At 39.9% G+C, this 24,168-nt stretch overlaps 1 protein-coding gene and 1 long non-coding RNA gene across 2 annotated transcripts in view; both read right to left on the bottom strand.

Moving 5' to 3' along the window:
- MCCC2 (methylcrotonyl-CoA carboxylase subunit 2) overlaps positions 1 to 24,168 on the bottom strand; it is a 64,042-nt gene that overhangs the window by 5,968 nt on the left and 33,906 nt on the right. Inside the window, exons 8-15 of the mRNA XM_059916551.1 lie at positions 20,387 to 20,451; positions 15,366 to 15,465; positions 15,160 to 15,255; positions 11,940 to 12,012; positions 8,909 to 8,985; positions 5,960 to 6,026; positions 2,372 to 2,528; positions 1,376 to 1,490 (exon numbers count right to left, since the gene is read on the bottom strand). Of these exons, the coding sequence (XP_059772534.1) occupies positions 1,376 to 1,490; positions 2,372 to 2,528; positions 5,960 to 6,026; positions 8,909 to 8,985; positions 11,940 to 12,012; positions 15,160 to 15,255; positions 15,366 to 15,465; positions 20,387 to 20,451 (750 nt within the window). The remainder of the gene's footprint in view (positions 1 to 1,375; positions 1,491 to 2,371; positions 2,529 to 5,959; positions 6,027 to 8,908; positions 8,986 to 11,939; positions 12,013 to 15,159; positions 15,256 to 15,365; positions 15,466 to 20,386; positions 20,452 to 24,168) is intronic.
- On the bottom strand, positions 17,176 to 19,972 carry LOC132362296 (uncharacterized). Its single transcript, XR_009502327.1, has 3 exons — positions 19,645 to 19,972; positions 19,161 to 19,223; positions 17,176 to 17,194 (listed from the first exon to the last, which is right to left on the bottom strand). It is a non-coding gene; the product is annotated as an uncharacterized LOC132362296 (long non-coding RNA).

Below are 24,168 nucleotides of genomic sequence, written 5' to 3'. Positions count from 1 at the left end.
CCCTAATTAAAAATTTAATGGCTTGCCCATCCGTATTGCCAGAAACAAGTGATAATTCAGATGTTAAAATCTTTATGCAAACTAATTTTGAAATCCTGAAAAGTATTTTCAACTTAAAAAATATTCCACACCAAAAACCAAGTGATTTTTTTTTCAAATAAATCCAACCTTTTATGTACTTTCATCGTTTAATATCATTTATAGGTCCAGAATTTGGAGGGAGAACCACTAAAATCCTATACTTTCCTTTCACATATAAAAATAGATGAATTCATATATCTGTATATCAAATTAATCAAAGCACAACTATTTAATAAGATATCACCATGCTGGGCTAGAATTTAAGACATGCCTTCAAAATATCAGGTAGAATTTCATATCGCCCACTCCCCACTACATACACACAAAAGTAAAGCTTTCCTTTTGCTTGGATACTAGTTAGTACTAAAGTGCATCTGAAACTTCAACTTAAGTCTGCAGAGTCACTGCTGCTTGGAGAAGACAGCTGGGGATGTGAGGCATGGATGCGATGCATTCAGGGAGGCAGGAACCACCCTCTGGCTGTATATTATCCCCACTCCGCAAACTAGGCGGTTGACCAGATGATCAATCTCTAAATGGCAGAAGCGAGAGCCTGAGAAGGCAGGGCCTCCTCCACATTATGCCCTGTTACAATGAAACAGTACCCCTAAGCAACTTTAGGAACATGCACCAATCATTTTATAGGCCTGCTGCTTACACAAAATCGTTGTAAGTTACAATAAAATGTAAGGCAAAATTTCAGATGAATCTCTAACAGAGACACAAACAAAAGAATCCATCTCAAAAGCAGCTATTAGCTGATTTGCTTTTCATTAAGCTTCCAGTGCCCTTTCCCTCCTTCTTCATTGATACTTTCACAGTATAATAATGGTATTCAATTCTCATTACACGACGGGGCCCTCCCACTAGAGGTATCCTTAACAACAATCTAAAAGTAAAATAGGAGACACAAAATTCTGCTGCTTTAGGTCATAAAATCAAAGACATAAGTCAGATTTATTTAAATCTCACTAACTGCAAATGACTAAGAATCAAACATCTTCATGCCTCAGGCACCCAGAGACAAGAGTTTGTTAAGTGTTTTCTTGGAGATTCTGAAAAGTTTGTAAATTACCGCAAGAAGGTACTTCAAGTGAAATGGCTCTAAAACGAGAGATGGAGAATGTGTAAGTCTAAGTTGCTAAAACAATTTCCAGGTCAGCGTCTTCTAGATAGAGCCAGGCCCTGAATGTTGGAATCCTAGCCACAAACTTGGAGGGGTTTTGGGTATGCTGCTCCCTGGCTCCAGTGTTCTGGTGAAAGTCAAACCCGGAGACAAAGAAACAGCACTTACCTGTTTCCCTTCCCGTGCTCTTTGGTCCTTTGCTACTGTCGCTAGCACATTAGCTGCCTGCTCTCCTCCCATCACTGAGATGCGAGCATTTGGCCACAGGTAGAGAAATCTTGGGCTATGGGGGGAAAAAGGAAAGAATGATCAAATGAATTCACTGTACTACACAGAGATTTTCAGAGGCCCACGTTTACCTTTTAAATCAGTGGTTCTTCATTCTGGCTGCGCATTACAATTATCTGGGGATTAAAAAAAAAAACAATGCCCAGAACCCACCCCAGAGTAATCTCCATCAGTGGGGCTTCAGCATGGTAGAATTTTTAAGCTCTCCAGGTGGGTCTGATGTCTGTTTTGATAAACAGTATTTTTCCATTTCATCCAAATTTACTGGGCAAAAAAGTATTCAAAATATCCTCTTATTATGTGCAGTTATGTGCTGTTTTCCATTCCTAAAATTGGTGATATGTGCCTTCTCCCTTTATTTTTTAGTTTTCACAGGGGATTCTCAAGTTTGTTAACCCTTTTAAACAAAGCAACTTTGGGCTTTCCTGATTCTTCTATCTTTATAATGTTTGTACTTTATTATGTCCTGTTTTTATTTTTCTTGTTTTAATATGCTGCTCTTCTTTGAACCTCTTCAACTGGCTGCTTGGCTCACTGATTTTCAGCCTTACTTCTCTTCCAGTATATAATATATAATTAAGTCTACACACCTGTCTCAAAGCAAGACTTTAGACACATCACACAAGTTACGACATGTAGTATTTTCATTATCAGCCATTTCAAAATATTTCCTGATTCCCACTGTGGATTTCTTCCAAGTGGTACTTTTAGCATTGAATTTCATTTCACCCCTCCAGATGATACAAATTATGGTATACTGATTAAGATTTGTGAATGTCATTCTATATTTCAAATAGCCTTGAAGTAAACTGACCATTCATAATGATACTTGAAGTATGATTCATTCTTTCAGAGAAAATCATGACAACCACCTACCTAAATGCTCTGCCACACATCCCATAGTTTCCAGCTCCATAAGAGCCCCCGATGATGACAGTTATCTTCGGCACATTGGCACAGGCTACGGCAGTCACCATCTTGGCGCCATCCTTGGCAATTCCTTCAGCTTCGTAGTCTCTACCAACCATAAATCCTGTGAGAAAAGAACAGAAAGAGAGCCTCAGGGTGATGAGATTAGTGCGCAGAAGTCATTTTCACCAAGGTACTAGAAGGACATCATGCAACCTTATATTTTACCACAGGCCTCTCACCCTAATAAAATACTTATATGTGAAATATGCCCCCCACAAATTTGCATTAAAAGGTAAAATAAAATCTTCTCTAATCATTTAAAAAATTGTTTAAATGGTTCATCTGGATGCACACAGAGATCCTCAAACAAGGTAAGAATACAACGTATCTTCAAGAAATTATCTCAGAACAATAGCTTGGTGATGAAAGAACAGGATATGGCAAGCTAAGGAAAAAGTACTATGGCAAGCCCAACTGTGAGGGCTTTAGGATTCACTGACCTGGTTTAAAATATAGATTATTCCTTCTGAAGCACTGCTTTAAAACTTTGATGAAATAAAATTAATGTTTCATAGAGATGCTGAGTCCCTGTCAGCGACTCAACAGCAAGATAAAAGAAGTCTCATTATAATTATAGGATCCTTCTACTTCTCCAAGCTCCCACTCAGCTCTGTTGAAACTGGTCTGCAGTGTCACTGGGCTTTCCAGGCCTTGGGGTTCTTCCTCTTCACCTTATAAACGTCGCATCAGGCTTCATTTGTCTCCCTCCGCACCCAAGGACTCACGTGCCTACGTGATGGTCGCTGTTCTTGCTTTGCAAATCTCCAGCAATGGGTAATCCAATTCAATTAAACCATGTTTTATGGATCACCTGTACTTGCTGTGGATACAACAGTACTGATGTAACAAGCCCTGCCCGCACCAGGCACCATCTGCTTCCCCTGGTCACCTGTCTTGCCCTCTGAACTGGGCCCTCAGAATAGCTCAGAGACTCCTTTATCTATTTTATCTCGACTCCCTGTAACATTCCCACAATAGCTATCTCAAATATCGACTCTCTTTAAAAGCCCTCACCCACCACCCACCACCCTATCACCCCACTGTGCCTCTAGTCCCCGTGAGTGATTCTGCCTTGAAAAAGAAGACCAAGGCCATCTCACTCGGCTTTCTCTAACCCTTCTTTTTCTCACCATAAAGAACAACATAATCATGCTGCCTTTCTTCCTTTACTCTCATCTCTGTGGAAGAAATTAGAGTTACTCAAAGATTATCCCTGAGCCCTTTCTCTTCTCTCTGGGTGTTATCTATTCCCACAGCTTTAAACACCATCTCCATGTTCTGAGGATGTCTCCACGTTCGCCTCCAGCTAACACACCTCTTCGGTGCTCAAGACTTTTCAACTGCCCACCATATATTTCCAAACGGATACATTTGAGGTCCCTCAAATGCAATGTTGCAAAACCAAACTCAAACTCTGCTCTCTGACCCCAACCCAACAAAAAATAAAGCACAGCGAAAATGTACGAATCTTCCAAGCACACGGTTTAACTTACTGGTGGTTAATAAATCATGAGTCATTATTAGAAACAAGGTCTCTGGCCTAGTGAAGATTCAGAGTACTTTTACCTGCCCTCTTAGAAGGTTTGCCACATAGGGCCCTTTCTGGCTGCCATCTGGATATAACTCCTCTCAAGAGTCATCTAACCAAATATCTTAAACTTAAGAACAGCACCAGATGAAGATGTTTTAGCACCAGTACTATGTAAAGCCCTGCTGACTGTCAAGGCCAAACTCCTTCTCATAAAGGCATGCCTGATCCCAACAACTAATTAAGGACCTCTCCTTCCTTTGAACCTGAGATAACCACACGTGACTTAGAACAGCGGTCCCCAACATTTTTTGGCACCAGGGACCAGTTTCATGGAAGACAATTTTTCCACGAGCGGGGTGGCGGCGGGCGGGGGGAAGGCTCAGGCGGTAATGCGAGCGATGGGGAGCAGCACAGGAAGCTTCACTCCCTCACCCACCGCTCAGCTCCTGCTGTGCGGCCCGGTTCCTAACAGGCCGTGGGTCAGTACCAGTCCGCGGCCCGGGGGTGGGAACCCCTGACTTAGAAGACTGCGGGAAACATTTTTTTAGCTAATCAACATATCGGAGTGCCTCCTATCTGTCAGGCACCATGCAACACACACAAAGTATAAATAGGAGAATCACAGAATGCCAGGAAGAAGAACTCTAGAACCCTAAGAGCCCTTAAAAATCATTTCATCCGTCATGCTAGGATCACCCATGGAACATGAAATCAGACAGTTGACATTGGTCTTATCACTCTTTGGAGTCAAAACACAAATCGCAGAACTTCCCTGGTGGTCCAGTGGTAAAGAATCCGCCTTACAATGCAGGGGACGCGGGTTTGATCTCTGGTCAAGGAACTAAGATACTACATGCCAGGGCAACTAAGCCCGTGCGCCACAACTACTGAGCTCGTGTGCCTCAACTAGAGAGCCTGCATGCTGCAAACTACAGAGCCCATGCACTCTGGAGCCCACGTGCCACAGAGCCTGCGCGCCACAACTAGAGAGAGGAAACCCCCTGCCACAACTAGAGAGAAGCCCACGCACCACAACGAAAGAGCCCGCATGCCACAACTAAGACTCGACGCAGCCAAAAATTAAATAAATAAATAAATAATCTTAAAAAAAAAACCCTCAAATCCCAGACTTTGGTTCAGGATGTGCATGTCCATTTAAGATGTTGCTTCAGGTAGAATTAACTGCACAATGAAAGATAAGGAAAAGGGAGGACCACAGCATGTACTTAAAGTCCTTTATGGGGAACAAAGTACTGGGAAAGAGACCATGGGTCAGATAACACCATCCAGCACTAATGAGAGTGTTACTGGCCGAGGATACTCTGCTGTTTTCTGGGTGGGTGGGTGCACATGTGCAGGAGTAAAGGAAGGCCACTCAAATGTTTGTGATACACTTGAAACTCAGAAATTGCTTCACTCAAAAACATGGATAAATTCCCCCAAATATTCAAGATTTTTGAAGTGTTAACCTTTAAAGATAATCTAGAGATAGCATGTCCAATAAAGCTGTTATGATGGAAGCATTCTATGTCCTCACTGTCCAATACATGAGCCATACTGGACACTGCAGCTCTCGAATAAATGCAACCAAACTGGTTAAGCTATTTTCTTTTTCTTTTTTTTTGGCTGCGTTGGGTCTTCGTTGCTGCATGCAGGCTTTCTCTAATTGCTGAGAGCAGGGTCTACTCTTCGTTGCAGTGCGTGGGCTTCTCATCGCGGTGGCTTCTCTTGTTGCGGAGCACGGGCTCTAGGCGTGCAGGCTTCAGTAGTTGCGGCGTGGACTCAGTAGTTGTGGCTCGCAGGCTCTAGAGCACAGGCTCAGTAGTTGTGCCGCACAGGCTTAGTTGCTCTGTGGCATGTGGGATCTTCCCGGACCAGGGCTCGAACCCATGTCCCCTGCATTAGCAGGCAGATTCTTAACCCCTGCGTGGCCACCAGGGAAGTCCAAGCTATTTTCTTACCAGTAATGTTTTGAAGGAACAGCAGAGGGATATTCCTTTGGCAGCATAACTGGATAAAATGAGCTCCCTATAAGCAAATAAAATAAAAATCTTTTCAGTGGGAGGTTAACAAATCTAATCATCATTTACCCTGCAAACAACACATTTGGGTCAAAGAAAGAGTACCCTTTGCTTGGCTAGTCTGACCTTACAGTAACAGTAATAATAATACTACCATGGGGACCCACTGTCAATGGAACATGTGACTACAATTTGCACTGTACTTGTTTTGCACAGGCACCTGTGTGATCACTGGCACATGACTGTAGGCCAACTCCTGTGTCAGAGATGAAGTCAACCACTAATATTCCAAACAGCAAGTGAAACTTCAGGAACAGAGAAGAAAGAACTGCTTGTCAATGAGAATTTCTGAGCCTCACCGTAAGGCAATTCTCTGGCTCTCCACTTTAAAAAAGATAGAATATAAACCCTGCTGGGATACCTACGTTTTGACGATCACTTGAAATTCTTTCATGCACCAAGATTATAGTAAAATATATCTTTCTTACCAACATACTTGAAATAAAGGGGATTTTTTTTTTTTTTGGCTGCGTTGGGTCTTCATTGCTGCGCACGGGCTTTCTCTAGTTACAGCAAGCGGGGGTTACTCTTCGTTGTGGTACGCAGGCTTCTCATTGCGGTGGCTGCTCTTGTTGCAGAGCACAGGCTCTAGGCATGCGGGCTTCAGTAGTTGTGGAATGTGGGCTCAGTAGTTGTGGCTCACGGGCTTAGTTGCTCTGTGGCATGTGGGATCTTCCCAGACCAGGGCTCGAACCCGTGTCCCCTGCATTGGCAGGCAGATTCTTAACCACTGCGCCACCAGGGAAGCCCAAATGGGATTTTAGATGACTGCTAGACACCTTTTAACCCTGAGTTTAGGAAATTAGTTATTTAATGACACAAAAATATAACTATTCCTTTCCCTATCTTCTAAAGATTATGTGAGTAAGAAAACACTTAAAGCTGTTTCCTTTATATTTTACTCTCTATTTGCACATGCCTTTAACTTAGCTGGAAATGCCTTGGCAAGTACAAGATTGCAAAGCAATTGCTCGACCTCAAATATGAGAATGAGGAAATCACACAGACTTGTGGGGTTTACTTCAACAAATGAAATGTCAGACAGAGGCCAAACATAGCTCTCCTCCCGGATTTATCTGTGACAAGCCAACAAATAAAACAAGGCGGCGTTTGTTGGCCTCAGTCTGACATACCCTCTATTGAAATAAGTATATTATATAGTCATTAAAAGTCAGTGTATTAGGAGCTTCCCTGGTGTCTCAGTGGTTAAGAATCCACCTGCCAATGCAGGGGACACAGGTTCGAGCTCTGGTCCGGGAAGATCCCACATGCAGCAGAGCAAATAAGCCTGTGCGCCACAACAACTGAGCCTGCGTGCCTAGAGCCCGTGCTCCGCAACAAGAGAAGCCACCACAATGAGAAGGCCGCGCACTGCAACGAACAGTAGCCCCCGCTCACCGCAACTAGAGAGAGCCGGCACGCAGCAACAAAGACCCAATGCAGCCAAAAATAAATAAATTAAATAAACTTTAAAAAGAAACTCAGTGTATTAGAAATATTTAATTTTTTGGAAACGCTCACTATACATACTATTAAGTGAAAACCAGCAAAACTTCTCTATACATGGCAAAACCAATTTTGTTTAAAAAAAGAAGGGGAATAGAAAAAACTAAGGAACCATAATAAAATGTTACTCAAGGTTATTTCTGGCATGAATGTAGATGACTTTTATTTTCTTTATTTTTACTCTCTTATTTTCGTCTTATAATCTCAGTGGGGGAACAAGAGTGAATAGCAAAATCCAGAAACTAACTTTACTAATAAAACATTCTGCCAAAGACAAATTCTTCCTAATTAGGGTATGAAAGTGCTTAATCTCCTGTTACCTGCCTCAGTAAGAGAACTTTTACCTTGTTATTCACTCTATCATTTGAAGAGGAAAAACAAGGCTAAACCTTTTTATTTTCTTAAGAAAATATTTTATCAAATAAGTACATGAATTGGGCTTCCCTGGTGGCGCAGTGTTTAAGAACCTGCCTGCCAATGCAGGGGACACGGGTTCAAGCCCTGGTCTGGGAAGATCCCACATGCCGTGGAGCAACTAAGCCCATGAGCCACAACTACTGAGCCTGAGCGTCTGGAGCCTGTGCTCTGCAACGGGAGAGGCCGCGACAGCGAGAGGCCCGCGCACCGCGATGAAGATTGGCCCCCGCTCGCCGCAACTGGAGAAAGCCCTCGCACAGAAACGAAGACCCAACACAGCCAAAAATAAATAAATAAATAAATTTATATTAAAAAAAAAAAGTAAGTACATGAATTACATTTATCCAAGTTTAGGTAAATCTGAGACAATGATGTATGAAATTGAATACTAAGCCAAAAGATATTCATGAATTCCCTCTTTTAAAACCAGAGCTTCAGTAACAAGACCCATTATCTTTCCGTTTCCAAAAAGTGAAAATATAATCAAGTTAAACTGATTACGCGATAGAACAGAGCAGATCATGTCTCAGAACCATATGAATAGTATGCTTGAACCCCTCGAGTGCATGAAATACTTTCAAGACAAGTATTCCTATATTTTTAGAAAATGTATACGTCATCCACAGCAGTTATAATTCAAGTATTAAAAGAACTTACCTAAAACAAACATTTGTATTTTTAACAGTGCTCAAGACAGTTCATCATATTCACGTAAATCTCCCTAAAGCTGTTTCAAACATTTAACACGCACACACATACATGTTCACACGTATAGGCACACAATGTTCTGTTTGCTAAAGCATCTGGTTAAATATTTTAAAGCTTTTATGTAATAATTTTCATTCATTACTTGATAACGTTTAAATTAAAACAGAAAAACCTTGAAACATTTTTAACAGTACTTGCCTTTTTTGCAGATTCAGAAAAGAGAACTCCATTGTTTCCAACAATACCTATTGGGTATCCAAATATTCTAGCAAATCCTCAAAAGAAAATTGAAAAAAAGATGTATGTATTTCAGAGGGCTTTTAATTCACAACGAACAGACATATTTATACATTGTTTAATTTCAAATCAATGTTTAAAATGTAGAGATTTCGTCTATGGTACAAAATAGCTCATGGCTTAATTTATTTCTAAGGTACCGGAGTCTGGGTTTTTTGCTTTCTTGAAAGGGGTGTGTTACATATAAACTTATCCACTTGTCTGACCAACCAGTTTGGTTAGATGATTGGATTAGTGTGTCATCCGTTCATTCATGTAACATATATGAGTGCCTACTATGTACCAGACATGAAGGGTATTCTGATATAGAACAAATCAGAGACACAGATCCCTTTAAAGGTCAATGTTCAGAGCCATCAGCCAGTTTCAGGTGACTAGCTTGCTTTAAAACGCCTGAGGTAATGACAGGCCCTTGAAATAAAAGGGATAAACTCAACAAAGACAAACTTTTTTAAAAAGCAGGAATGCAGTCAAGCCTGGTGGTAACCGAGTTTAAGGTAAGAAATCCAGTTAAGCTTAGAAGAAGAATAAATCACTACACTTTCATTTTCTCTGTTTGCATCTTTTTCTTTCTCCTTTCCACAAGTTTTGTTTTTGTCTCACTACCACTTCCACTCCACACACACACACACACACACACACACACACACACACAGAAATAAGAGAGAAGAAAAAGGGGGAAGAAAACCCTGTTATTTTGTGAAGTAGACACTTTAGGTGATTCCAGGAGGCTATTTTGTAAATATGAAGGATGTGACTAGAGACCTTCCCAAGAGTGATTTTCAACAAACCTACTTGACTAAAAATAGGTGTCAAATACTTGGAAGCCAAGTGTCAACAAACTGTGCTTGTGAGAGGGGTCACAGGAAGCTCAATGCCAAAGTTCCTGGACCAGGCTCTGTGTCCAAGCTCAAGCTTGGACAGGCTGCCACTAAGGTCCCTGGCATGGGGCGCCCGACACAAAGCAGGTACTCGAAGAATGAATGGATAAGAGAGAATGTCAACCTACTGACAAGCCAGAACACCGAAATTTTTAAGACTTATTTTTGTTCTTTACTCTGGCTTTGTCTTGATTTATTTTTTTAAATCCTTATGTTTATTTAACATGTTAAAATGAAACACTGATTTGCCGGTCACCTTGATTTCTCTTGGTCTTTCAGACCTAAAATCCCAGCCAAAACCCTAGGCTACACAGCCTAAATGGCACTGCCACTTACAGAGGCAATTCAGAGAGGGGCAAACCTCCCCAAAGTTCTAACAATCCACTCTGAGTCCTGACCCATCCCACAAAAAGAGCTGGGAACCTCGCACGTGTCTCAGCTGCACGGTGCTACCCCTGAAGGTGTTCTGCCCTGTGAGCTGTTTAAACTTTCCATCCACCCTTAGTCCTGCTGAGTAGGGCGCATGCCCCACTACACGAGGGTCACCCATGGAGGGAGCACCTTCACCAACTTCCTATGGGCCAAACAAGAAAGCAAAATGTCTACGAAACTCCTAGGCCCACCTATGGCAAGTGCAGGGGCAGGAGGAAAGCTGTAAGAACTGCCAGAGACACCTGATACTTAGAAAAATCTGTCCTTCTCCCTCCTCACTCCCACTCATGGCCCCCGCATTCATCCCTCCCTCTTCCTTTCATGCCCCTTCCCCCTCATGCCCCTCCCCCTCATGCCCCCTTTCATCCTCTCTTACTGCCTCCTCACTCTCTCATCCTCCCATCTCCCCTCATGCTCTCTCCTTCCCCCTTCACCCTCTCATTCCTCTCTTCTCCCTCTCACTCCCTGCCCCCAAACCTTATTTGAATTCCAGTACAGACAAGAAGAGATGGAGATCTGCCATCTGGTAGATCTACCGCTGGTATTTTAGGGGGCAAAGGTACCATAAGCATTTTAGCAAGTCCAGGGCAAATACATAAAAACAGATGACAAAGACAGCCCATCCGTCTCTGGGAAAGAAGCAGAAACACTTCTGACTTGTTTTAAACTGCTGCACAATGAGGGTTACATCCTGAACTATTTGGTGACAAATCCTGTCTATATATCAAAGAAAAAGCTCTTAATCACTTAAACACCTAAGTACAAACACATAAATTCCACTTCCAGTGTGAACCCTTCTCTTGCTCATAAATCAGACCAGGAGAAACTGCTGTGACTTATCCTTAAGCCTCAATGTATATTTGCAATTTGGATTTTTGCAGCTAGTTGTTTTTTCTACTCTGATATGCTGTCTTCAGATTAACTACTACATTTTGGAGCTTCTTTAAGACCAAGTAAAATGCCCAAATTTGTTTTGCCATTTGTCCAAGATAGATTACTATGGACCTGGTGTCTATGTTTCAAATATTTCTTCAAAGGCCTACAAACGTAACAGTTTAGGTGAATGAATTAACTTTTATAAACATTCTTATTTTGTTTTTTCAGACTTGGTATTCTGTCCTGTATTCTCAATCTAGTCTTTGTGTGGATCAGCATAAGACCTACACAGAGGTGGTGAGAAGGTTTAACTCAGTCTACAGTCTTCTGGGAAACGAAAACATCACACGAAACTTCACAGTCTAACTGAAGACTAAAGAATAAAGAAGACAGTGCTGAAATTTTCAAAATAATTATAGTCATCCAGAGAAATTTTTAAAACTACAAATATTTTTGTTAATTTTACTATGCTAAGAGCCTTTTTATACAGCTAATGCTACAAAGTCACAGAATAATGGTCTGGATCAGAGCACCTTGCCCTCATCATTTTAAATTCTGGATCCATGAAGGCATTCAGCTACAAGTGATCTTCACAAAACAGCTCCTTTTGAGTACTGACTCACACGTTTATACCTCTCTAAATAACAAAGCTCATGCCAAGTGCATCAGGGCCATGAGACAAGAGACCACTTATTTTCAAAGCAGCATAAAATGTTCACATTTTCAGTTCTTCATCTTTATACCTGTAACTAATGTGTCTCCATATAAGGCTTTAAATTCATTGAATCTGCTTCCATCCACGATCCTAGCAATGACCTAAGAGGAAAAATAACAATGTCCCTGAGCAATTATATTATAAAAGAATTTTTGCATTCAAGTTATTTGTAAGGAAAACAAATTTGTAATGAAGTTGTCACTTTCACAAAATTTCACCCTACTCAGAAAGTCTTCTCAGTAGAATTTCACTTGACATGCATGGTTAATGCCCTGAAGTCATTCTGGGCCCTGATTTTACACTTCACTATAAAAGCAACATGTTGTATACCAGAGAAGCACAGAGACTACATGGGCTGGTTGCTAGACTCAGAGCTTCAGGGGCTGTCAAATGTATTGGCTGAGAGTCAGGGATTCAATCAGAAAGCAAGGTCCTACTACATGTCACAGGGAATAATACTCAATATTTTGTAATAACCTATAAGGGAAAAGAATCTGAAAAAGAATATATATATATATATAACTGAATCACCGTGCTGTACACCTGAAGTTAACACAACATTGTAAATCAACTATACTTCAATTAAAAGATTATATTAAGGAAAAAAAAAGAAGAAAGAAAGCAAGGTCCAGCCTTAGAGTCAGAAGACTTAGGCTCCAACCTAGGGTATAACATATGATTTATGTGTCCTGGAGTAAGGCATTTAACCCCTCTGAGTCTCGGTTCTCACTTCTGCAAAGACGGAACAAAGTTGTGAAGATGTGATGAACTAGTAATAAAGGAACCTAAGAAAATAATGCTGAGATGAAGAACCAGCTCTGACTCCCAGCTTCTCCCAGCTCTACCACTGGGAAACTAGAGTCACAGGCTGGGTTACCTAAAATCCCTGAAGCTCAGTTTCCTCATCTGTTTAAAAAAAAAAGTAATAACAATAATAATAATACTTAAGAGCTAATAACATTGCCTGGTACTCATCAAAAGGTAGCTATTATTATTAAGCCTTCAATAAAGGTTCACTGATTCTGAATCTGATACACATACACATACACACATATAATTAATCTACACAGAATCAAAGTTACTAGTTTATCTTCCATATTCATCATTATACATCAGGACTATTTCAAAGTGTTCTAAACATGAAGCATATTTCAAATTTTTTCAGAAACTATTTTAGATGCTACACATCATTTTTTCTATCCAGTTTGAGCTTCCTTTTTCCTGTTTACCACATCAATCAAAGCCTTATTTTATAAGCTGCAAAGGCTGAAAAATGAGTGAATAGCTTACTTTGAATTATATTTTAGTTATTTGCCTGAAAGATCAAATAACATAATGTAGATATAGCAGTTGTCTAAGTGCTATGTGGCTCCAAAATTACACCTTTTGAAAAACAAACACATAGCAACGACCATTCTTCCACACAAAGATAAAGCCACTCAAAAGGTCAGAGCAACCTAGGGCCACTTAACGTGAAACCCCCTTCTATTTGCTTTACGATGAAGTCCACTCAGCCACATAAAATATACTAACCCATCTTCACAAAGACTCAAACTTTAGGAAGCAGACATATCATATGGCACTACTCCTATTTCCAGGAGCAGAAATCAATGCTCAGAGAGGTTCAACCCCAGTACCACTGACTAGGGAAACAAGGACTAGAACCTGGGTTTTTCAATTAATATCCCAATGTTGTCCCACAGCTCCATATACTAGTAAGACCTCCATACAAGGCTTATTTGTAATTACAGAAAAATATAATAAATTAACATCACAATGATGAACATGAGTCAGCTAAAGGTAGAAGTCCAGGATACAATTTAAGAAGGCAGAAGTCTATCTTTATAAAAAGATATCCATTAAAATGAAATTGAACTACCATGAAGGCATGGATTCACATCTGTTTTGCTCATTTCTGTACCCCTAGTGCCTGAAACAATACCTTCATGGAAAAAGCACTCAATAAATACTGTCGAATAAATGAAAAAAGTGATTATGCTTGAAAGAATGAATCCTTAGCCACCTAGAAAACTTGACTATTAGAACAACTCATTTTTCAGGCACATCAGATTGTAAGTGCCATTTTTTTCTGTGCCTGTAATTAATTAAAAAGTCAAACTAAAAACCTAATTCTAAAACTTACAGTTAACTAAATTACCTTGCTAAAGTGAAGTACCAGTTGAAGTTCCATTAAAATCCAGCATTTAAGACCCTCTAACAATAATAGGGTATTGCCTAAATAAATATTTGTACATATCCATAAGTGGGGTATTACATTCATTCATCAATTCATCCAAAAAAATATTTACTGAGTGCCTACCATGTCACCAGGTACTAGTATAAGAATCAGGACCTAACCACAAAAAACACTTCATGAAGAAGTTTTAAATAATGGGGAGATGTTTATAATTTAAACCGGAAAAAGTAGAATTAAATATATATATATCAATATACGTATATATGTATATACTATCTGAACTACATAAAAATGTATACATACACACTAAGCCAAAACACCAAAATACTGGCTGCTTTCTCTGCATGGTGGAATTACAAGCAATTTTATGTTTTTCTGTATTTTCTATATTTTTCACAGTTAGTACATAATAGTTTTATAGTCAAGGGAAAACATAACAAAATATTAAGGCACAGAATCTGATATTAGGACAATTTCCTAATTTAGAAAGTATCCTACCAGATATGGATACTGAACAAAATAAAAGACTACATGCTATATGCAAGCACTAAAAATTGTCAATCTAGACTACAGAAGACAATCTGTAACCATAGCAACATCTTCAACTGCAATCAAATGTCTAATCTTTGCTTATGTCATATTGATCTAAAAGGGTATGTTTTTTCCTTTCAACAACTTACTGACATTTCATCCATTTCGCAAAATAAGAACCCAAAAAAGAAATAGCTGGAAATTATAAAGTTGCGCTACATCATTCCTAATGTCCACAGGAATATGGAGTTATGAACAAAGCAAGCTTAGTCATCGTGCAATGAAAACTTTCCAGTAATTAAGAGGTTTTCCCCCCTCTCTCTTTTAAGTAAGATATCTTTCCCTTATATGTCACTCCTTACTGAGACCCACAACAGTCCCTTAGTTTAGGGATGAACATATCTAAAACAGACTTCAGCTGTGAAAATGGATACACACAGCTTATAGTTCAAACAAAGTTTAAACACACGTCATAAACTATGATAGCATAGCTTACAGCTCACAGTTCCACTTTACACACCTCTCGGACATCAAAGTTCCTCTTAAGGTTGGCACCAACTATTCCATACAATTCATCAGCAGGAAATAAAGGATCTTCAGAAGGTTCAATGGTAACCTGCAGAAATATAGAACAATCACATTAGCCTATTTAAAGACATTATTTCAAGGTGACATAAGCCAAAATGCTTTGGGAAAATAAAAAATATAAGAACAGATCCAACTCACATCCATTTTCTTCTGATAATTTAGATTCCTTACAATCTTCCTAGCTAAGTGAAGGGCATGATTATCATCCAAAGCGTAGTAGTCACTTACTCCAGACTTTCTACAGAGTAAAGCACACTAAAAGAATCAGAACAGGGAAAAGGAAAATAATTAAATCTTAAACCCCAAGTATCTTCTCTCATCTAAGGATGACGTCTTTTTACTTCCAAAACACTTTAATAACTGTCATCTAATTTGATCTTCATAACGTCCCTGGCAAAACAGTATTAACCTTGTTTTACAAACAGGAAAAACTGAGGTACACAAAAGTTAAGTACCTTGTCCTAGGACCACCAGTACCTGCATAAGAACCCACACCTTCTATTTTTCAATCTTGATCTTCTTCTACTGGACCACAGGGCCTTATTTAATGCTCATCCCATACACCTCAGACAAAATCGCATATGATAAAGTTCAACCACAGCTGGCATGCTTTCATGATGTAGTTGGTAACAACAAAAAGTGTTCGTACCTCACTGAGGCCCCAGTGAAGATGCCAACTATGGCCTCTCATTTCTGAGAGACTGCTGAGGCCTTCCTTACCAAGTTACACCCCAAGAGTAAGCTGCTGCAGGTAGCACACACGAAGGCTTGAAAATGCTGTTCCTCAGATCAATGGTAAAAATGGGTATTGATAACATGGAACTATGGTAAGGGCCTGCTCAATTTCAAGTGCAACGTGAATAAAGCATGGGCGTGCTCTGGTTCCAATTAGATGGCTTGTTGTTTCACTTGTAGATGTACTATGACTTTCTAATAAAGTATTAAAAAAAAAAAACTATGAAGTCAGGCAAAAATATACACCTAAAGGGACTTCAGTGGCAGTCCACTGGTTAAGACACCACGCTTCCACTGCAGGGGGCACGGGTTTGATCCCTGGTCGGGGAACTATAAGATCCCACATGCCACGCAGCACAGCCAAAAAATAGAAAAAAAAAAAAATATATATATATATATATGTGTGTGTGTACACACACACACACACACACACAAAACCCCTGAAAAAAACAGAATTTTAGTTCATTTTATGAGTAAGAACTAAGCTGCAGCAATCTAAATTTTGATGTCTTGTCTAAGGAAAACACCAACTCCTTAGGCAACGTCTTAGAACTGGGTTCTCACAGTGGTTTCATGTCACTGTCCCCCTCGGGCTTGGGTGCTCCTCAACAAGAGCAAGGACCATGTGTGCTCCTCTTTATAGTCCTCCAACCCTTTGCAAATAGCAGACCCTTAAGTTTCTTTAATTTAGTAGGACGTTTTACAACTGACCCTGTCTTCCAAATGCTTCACAAATATCAGCTACAATTGCTGACTTCTAGCTACACTGTAGTAACTCAGTAAGCAAAGAAAAGCAGAAGGGACTGCTTCCAAATCAGTAAATATTTAAAATAAAATGCCGCCTTTTTTTTTTTTTAATAACTATTTATTTATTTATTTATTTTGGACTGCATTGGGTCTTCATTGCTGTGCATGGGCTTTTCTCTAGTTGTGGAGAGCGGGGGCTACTCTTCATTATGGTGTGCGGGCTTCTCATTGCGGTGGCTTCTCTTGTCGTGGAGCACGGGCTCTAGGCGCGCAGGCTCAGCAGTTGTGGCACGTGGGCTTCAGTAGTTGTGGCTCGCCGGCTCTAGAGCGCAGGCTCAGTAGTTGTGACGCACGGGCTTCGTTGCTCCGCGGCATGTGGGATCTTCCTGGACCAGGGCTCGAACCCGTGTCCCCTGTATTGGCAGGCGGATTCTTAACCACTGCACCACCAGGGAAGTCCTATAATGTCTTCTTTTAAAAACTGTCTAGCATTTACCAAAACAACAGGAAAGGGAAAACTTTTGATGAGACACTCTACTATGTAAAGCTTTGTGTCAAATTAACTATGAAGGATGACGAATCGGAGACGTACAAATACGTATTTACAATGACAGAGAGAACCCAAAGCAAGTTGTGACTAGTAAATTTTATGACACTGTTCCCAAAAAAGCCATCACCATCTAACCACTGTCCCATGATTTTAAACAGGCTATTATGAATGATAATAGCTAAAAGTAATAGAGCACTTAGTATGCCACAGACACTGTGTTGTGACGCAGGAACTATTCATATCTTCATTTTACAGATGAGGAAATGAGGCTCCAGGAAGTTATGTAGTTTGTCTAGTCACAAGGGTAACAAGTGAGGCAAATGGAAGATGAATCCTAGAACCTACACGCCTCACTTGATATACCACCTACACCTTTTATGGGCACCAGATGACTTTTTTTAAACTGTCAAAAAAATTTTTTTAGTTAATGCTCCTCAAATACTATCTTCATCTCCTTCCCCTGATTAAGCACCTACAAACAGTGGCAGCCCACTTTGTCCTGTTTCTATTCTACCCGCATCCTCTCTCTCTCCAGGCTGAAACATCTACTTCACTGTCTCCCTGAAATGGTCAGTAAATGGCCAGATAAGAGAGAAATGCTACATCTCTGCTCATAGTAGTGTTCACTGAAATAAGCAAGTCTTCTGTTTAAACCCAGGCAGAAAACTCAAGCTCTCCAAGCTTTTCTCTGCCTACCTCAATTCTGCTCCAGCTCTTCCCTTAATCATTCCTCCTTTTGCCTCTAGTTGTAAAACCGGAAGCATAATAGCTTATTTGTTTTGTAATTGTTTTTTAGTTCATTCATTTATATCTCTTACCTGCCGAGTTAAATTATAAATCCTTGAGGGCAGGGACTAGGCCTGACATTTTTCTGTATTACTCATAACACTTAGTACAATCAATCTATCCACAAATAATTGCTCAAAAAGAAAGGAGTGAATGAAAAACTGAGGCAAAGGTAGGTTCCTTAGCCAACTCTTCAAAAGGCAAGGCAGTGTTCTTTGATAGGAGGGTGGAAATGTACCTATTTTCCGTCTCCCACCTACTAGACTGCTCCCACAGTCACCTGCCTCCCTGGTTTGGCAAAGCAAAGAAAGGTTTACTGCACCTCCCAGGCCACCGAGCTCAATGGTTAGATCTACCTGTCAGTTATGTCTGGGTTCTTTAGGGTCTAGTCCTGGGCCCTCTTCCTTATCTACACTCACCTCAGGGTGAGCTCACCTAGTCCTATGGTTTAAATTCCACCTCTCTGTTGATGGTTCTTGAGCACGGATCTGGGCTCCAGACTCCTACAGTTAACTGCCTATTCGGCATCTCTACTTGGATGTCTGGATCATCTCTAACTTAGCAGGTTCAAAAGCAACACTTGATCCCCCTGCCCTATCCCCAACTCTGCCCCTCCCCCCGTCTTCCCAATCTCAGGAAATGAAACCATTTTATGTTATCATCTTTGTCACCTCACTTTACTGTGCCCCATATATGAAATCCATCAACAAGTCCTTCAATTCCACCGCTAAAATAGAGCACAAATCTGATTACTCCCCTCCTCCGTTCACTACCACCATAATTATCTAAGCCACCGGCACCTCTCACCCAACTCTAGCAATAGTTGTATGCTATTGATACAACCACCCAACTGGTCCCTCACACATACTACTGCCAACCCTCTAAGCATTCATTCTCCATTTAGCAGACAGAGGGATTTTTTTTTTCCTAATGAAATGTTTAATAATAACACAATCTCTCCTTAAAACTCTTTGATGGTTTCCTAATTGCTCATAAAAGAAAAAGTCCAAAACATTTAATGACCAATTACGATGGTAAACAATAATAATAATGGCAGTTAACAATTACAGGTACTTATTTTAAAGCAGGTATTGTTTCAAGCAATTTACACATACCATCTCATTTAATTCTCACAAAATTCTAGGAGGTAGATGATCTTCTTACTCCTGAACTCTAACCTGAAATGGGAAGACCAGCGATGTGATGGAGCGGCTCATGCCTGACTCACGAGAGCCAACTGTGTGCACCTCTTCCTGATTCCATGTTCAGTGGTGTCCCGCTGGTAGCTTAAAATCAGCTATGGCGGCATAATTCATACCACAGATATTGGCAGATGCCACAAAGCAGGACATTTTCCCTCCTCAGTGAATCAGCTAAGCATTTACCTGCTATTGAGCATTTAGCTAAGCTATTCCCCGGCATTGCAAGCAGCCTGCATGGACCTTCAATGGACACTAGCCCCTCAAGCAAGCCCTAGATAGCAGCTCAGTCACAAGCAAATGTAAGTCCTCATATGACTTCCCCAACAGCCCTTAAGATCAACAGTCTCCCCTGCCTCTCCGCACCTGTATGCTTAGATAAAATCCCCATGGAACTTACCAATATCCCAATCTTCTGGTTTGATTGACCAATCCAGCTGTAGTCAGGGGACCCCAAATCACTCCAACCATGGACCCTAATGAAAACATGTACCCCAGGTCCTGTCTCTCTCTCTGGGCACTCTGCCTGGACCGCCTCATGTGGCCCCTCAAGGTGTGCTGTGTACTTCCTCCAGGACCTGTGACTGATAAACTTCTCTATTTCAAATTCTCTTGTGGTCTGTTGTTGAACCACGGCTCACTATCCAGCACCCTGTGCTCCACTTAACAAGTGTTAATTAAACAAAGGCATAATGCCTGCACACCACTGGGTTAGCCCCACCTTCTATATGCCTATACTTCTTTGTAGCCCTTATCATGTATACATATTTATATAATTTTTTGGTGATTATTTCTTTATTGCCCACCTCTCTGACTAGACTATAAGCTTCTTGAGATCAAAGACAATGTCTATCTTATTATCTCAAATACCTAAACAGTGCCTGGCACATAACAGGTGCTCAATGGATGTTTGTTAAATAAATAAGAAACCTATTTCTCCAGTCTTTCTAGGCTATAATGAAAACGTTGATGTTCTTGCTTAGAAATGGAACTCTAAAGAATTGGACCCTAAAAGAGCAGATCTAGAACAAATAAACTGGTTTGATCTGGCAAGTTTAACACCTGGAAAAAATAATTTAACACTTCTTTTAAACAAACAAGTGACAATCAATCCTGGAAAGAAACAACTGCTTCTGTTTCACCTGCAGTGAAGATCAGCACCTCCAAGATCCTCAGCTGACACCTCTTCTCCAGTGGCTGCTTTAACCTACAACAAGGATAAAAGTCAATGGTGAGTTTTCTCCATCAGAGATACAGTAAGTCTCCTACAAACAAACAAGTTCCGTTCTGAGAGCGTGTTCGTAAGTCCAATTTGTTCGTTAAGTCCAACAAAGTTAGCCTAAGTATCCAATTAACACAATCGGCTATACAGTACTATACTGTAATAGGTTTATAACACTTTTCACACAAATAATACATAAAAAACAAACAAACAAAAAATAAAGAAAATATTTTTAATCTTACAGTACAGTACCTTGAAAAGTACAGTAGTACAGTACAACAGCTGACATACAGGGGCACGTTTGCATCTTCAAAAGTTCGCAACTTGAAGGTTCGTATGTAGGGGAATTACTGTATTAAAATGCTGTCCTACACACCTCCTAACCTGATTATATCTACCATTCTTTCTTCCATAGAACTAGACATTTTGTTTCTCATCCCACCCACCTAGGTAAACCTAGATAATATTGTCTCTAGTCTACAGACGAGAAATGTGAACCCACAGTCACTAAGGAACTTGCCCACAGCCCCTGAGCAAGGGATGGAACCTGATTTGAACCCAGACATTCCTGGTCTGAAAGCACACTCTCTTTCCCCTACATTATTCTGCCTCCACACCCATGTTAAAGCCTTTGTGTCTGTGCACATGCTGATCCTACTGCTGGGCTCCCTTCTCCCTCTCACCCACCCGGTGAATCCCCAATTATCCTTCAAGCCCTGTCTGCTCTGTGTGGCTTTCCCTGACCTGCCCAGGCCTTTTAACCATTAACAACACTCCATGGTTTTAACAGAGCAATGTTTGCTCATCTGTGGTTCAAGAGCATTCCACCTACACCTCCAACATGGCGCCTACCATACTATATGTCAGTAATTTGCATGTGTCTCTGTCCTCTCCTCTATACTGTGAGTTCCTTGATGGCAGAAACTGTGATTTATTCATCTTTGGACACAATACATATATTGAAGTAACGCTATTTTTTCACCTTTGCTGAAAAATTCCAGTGACTATCAAAAACAAACTCTTAAAGGTATAATATCTTTAAGATGGGGGAAAAAATCTCCATGATTACCCACATCTAAGATTCAGCATAATATGACCAAAAAGAAAGAAACCTTAAGTAATAAATTAAGAATGACTTAATTATAGGGACTTCCCTGGTGGCGCATGGGTTAAGAATCCGCCTGCCAATGCAGGGGACGCGGGTTTGATCCCTGGTCAAGGAAGATCCCACATGCCGCGGAGCAACTAAGCCCGTGCGCCACAACTACTGAGCCTGTGCTCTAGAGCCCGCGAGCCACAACTACTGCAGCCCGCGCACCTAGAGCCCATGCTCCGCAACAAGAGAAGCCACCGCGATGAGAAGCCCGCGCACCGCACAGAGAGTAGCCCCCGCTCGCCACAACTAGAGAAAGCCCACACACAGCAATTAAGACCCAACACAGCCAAAAATAAATAAATTAATTAATAATAATTTTAAAAAAGAATGACAGTTATAGCCTGAGAAATTCGAACAAGAAAAAGCAAGAAAAATCATTTAATGCTAAATGCCAACCTGATCCCTTAGGAATCATTTATTGATTCCTACTTCTTTGGGGTGGTCGATTTGTTTCTTTTTCTTCAAGTAATAAAAGAAAAGCTTTTATTAGAATAAGGAACACTAATCTAAAATACAGCATAGAAATGACTTATTCACTACATCAAAAGCTCTGTCTTAAATAAAATATTAGTCCACAGGGAGAGGTAATTAAATTTTTCACCTCCAATTATGCACCCCCAGAACTAAATTCTTGATTCTCTTCCTCCCAAAAAATTTGGTGTAAAATAACATTCAGTCCAGACAATAACTACTTATAAGAGGTGTCTGGATATTTAAAGTTGTAAAAACGAATAAACGTCTGACATATGATAATTCATTTTCAGGGAACTGACTGATATCAACTGAAAAAATAAAGATTTGTCATCAGTTAATATTTATGGAACACCCACAACATGTTTGAAACTGTGATATGTATAAAGATGATAAAAGTCCAAGAGAAAATGAAAACTGCTCATTCTATTAAGTAACAAGTTTGGATGATAAACAAAAGGTAGGAGAACAAAAAAACTCCTTCAAAAATTTGTCTTATTCCACAGGAAACTTTGCTCAATACTATGTAACAACCTAAATGGGAAAAGAATTTGAAAAAGAATAGATACATGTTTATGTATAACTGAATCACTTTGTTGTACACCTGAAACTATTACAACATTGTTAATCAACTATACTCCAATATAAAATAAAAAGTTAAAAAAATTTATCTTATTAGTATGCATTTTTTTCCAACCACGTTAAGCTACTGAAAGCTACAACCTCACATTATGTGTGAAACCTACAAAGCCTTTTCTCAATTTTCAGTGAAACAAGCATCAAAATTTAGAATTCTTAAGCAGATAAGGCTGCTGCTGCTTCTTTTTCTACCTGTAAATACAGCCTTTTGATGGTAGACTACTGAACAAGGTTTAGTTCTCTAACAGAACTGCAGACTTCAGCTGCTACGTTGCTTCTTTCTGAGGCACAAGTTAAATCTGAATCCACTGAATAGACATTGTAATGCTGACCTTTAGACAAAATCTTCTCTTGAAAACAGCATTATTTCAGTATCATGACACTACCTATATTCCCAAAAAGATGTTTTAAAATTTTAGTCATATCTTTACTTATTCTCTAGTGAAAAATAAACAAGAATTACCCAGGAAAGTTTACTACACATAGGTAAATTAACAAACGATTGCTATCACACATAGCTAGAGAAATATTGAAGAATAATATTTAATATTATGCTGTAGGCTTTTTGAATAATGCCTTGAGACTTTTAATTCATTTGAAAAGGCAGCTCTTCAGGCTTATCTGATCCTCAGTAAAAGTTATTAAAAATTAACACAATCATTTGGAAAATACACTTATTTAACATCAAAGTATAATATCTTTTAACGTACTCTTTTTAATAAACTTGTGTTAATATTCCAAAACCAGATTAATTCCTTGACAGACTTTTGAAGCAATAAACTTACTTTTTAAGATATGATTCACATACCACAAAATTTACCATTTAAAAGAATACAATTCAGTGGTTTTTATTATATTAACAAGGCTGTATAACAACCATCACCACCACCTAATTCCAGAACATTTCATCGCTCCCAAAAGAAACCCCATACTCATTAGCAGTCCCTCCCCATTCTACCCCGTCCCAGTCCTTGGCGACAGCCAATCTACTTTCTGTCTCTATTAATTTGCCTATTCTACATATTTCAGAGAAGGGTAACTATACAATATTTGTTCTTTGTGTCTGGCCCAATGTTTTCAAGGTTTGTCCATGTTGTAGGATGTGTCAAAACTTCTTTCCTTTTTATGGCTGAATTACTCCACTTGTAGGTTTATTATAGTTTTAGAAGTTCCTTGACATTATTCTTTTTACCTATTTAATATTCTTGGATTTTACTTACGTAATGGGATGTTTTGTTGTAATCAGTAGAAATTACCTGTGTCTTCACCCAGCCTCTCTTTATCACTCTGAAGCCTAGGATCATGTTGTGACATAAGCAAAGCAGGGTGACAACTGCTTTCCTGGAAATCACAATGGAGACGTCCAAAGGAGAGATGAGGAAGCGCCGAGGATGACATAATCCAGTCCTCAGTGCCTGCATCACGGGCAGGTGGCC

Source organism: Balaenoptera ricei, chromosome 3, assembly GCF_028023285.1.
Source record: "Balaenoptera ricei isolate mBalRic1 chromosome 3, mBalRic1.hap2, whole genome shotgun sequence".
In the NCBI taxonomy this organism is placed as follows: domain Eukaryota; kingdom Metazoa; phylum Chordata; class Mammalia; order Artiodactyla; family Balaenopteridae; genus Balaenoptera; species Balaenoptera ricei.
This window is presented reverse-complemented; position numbering and strand designations above follow the sequence as displayed.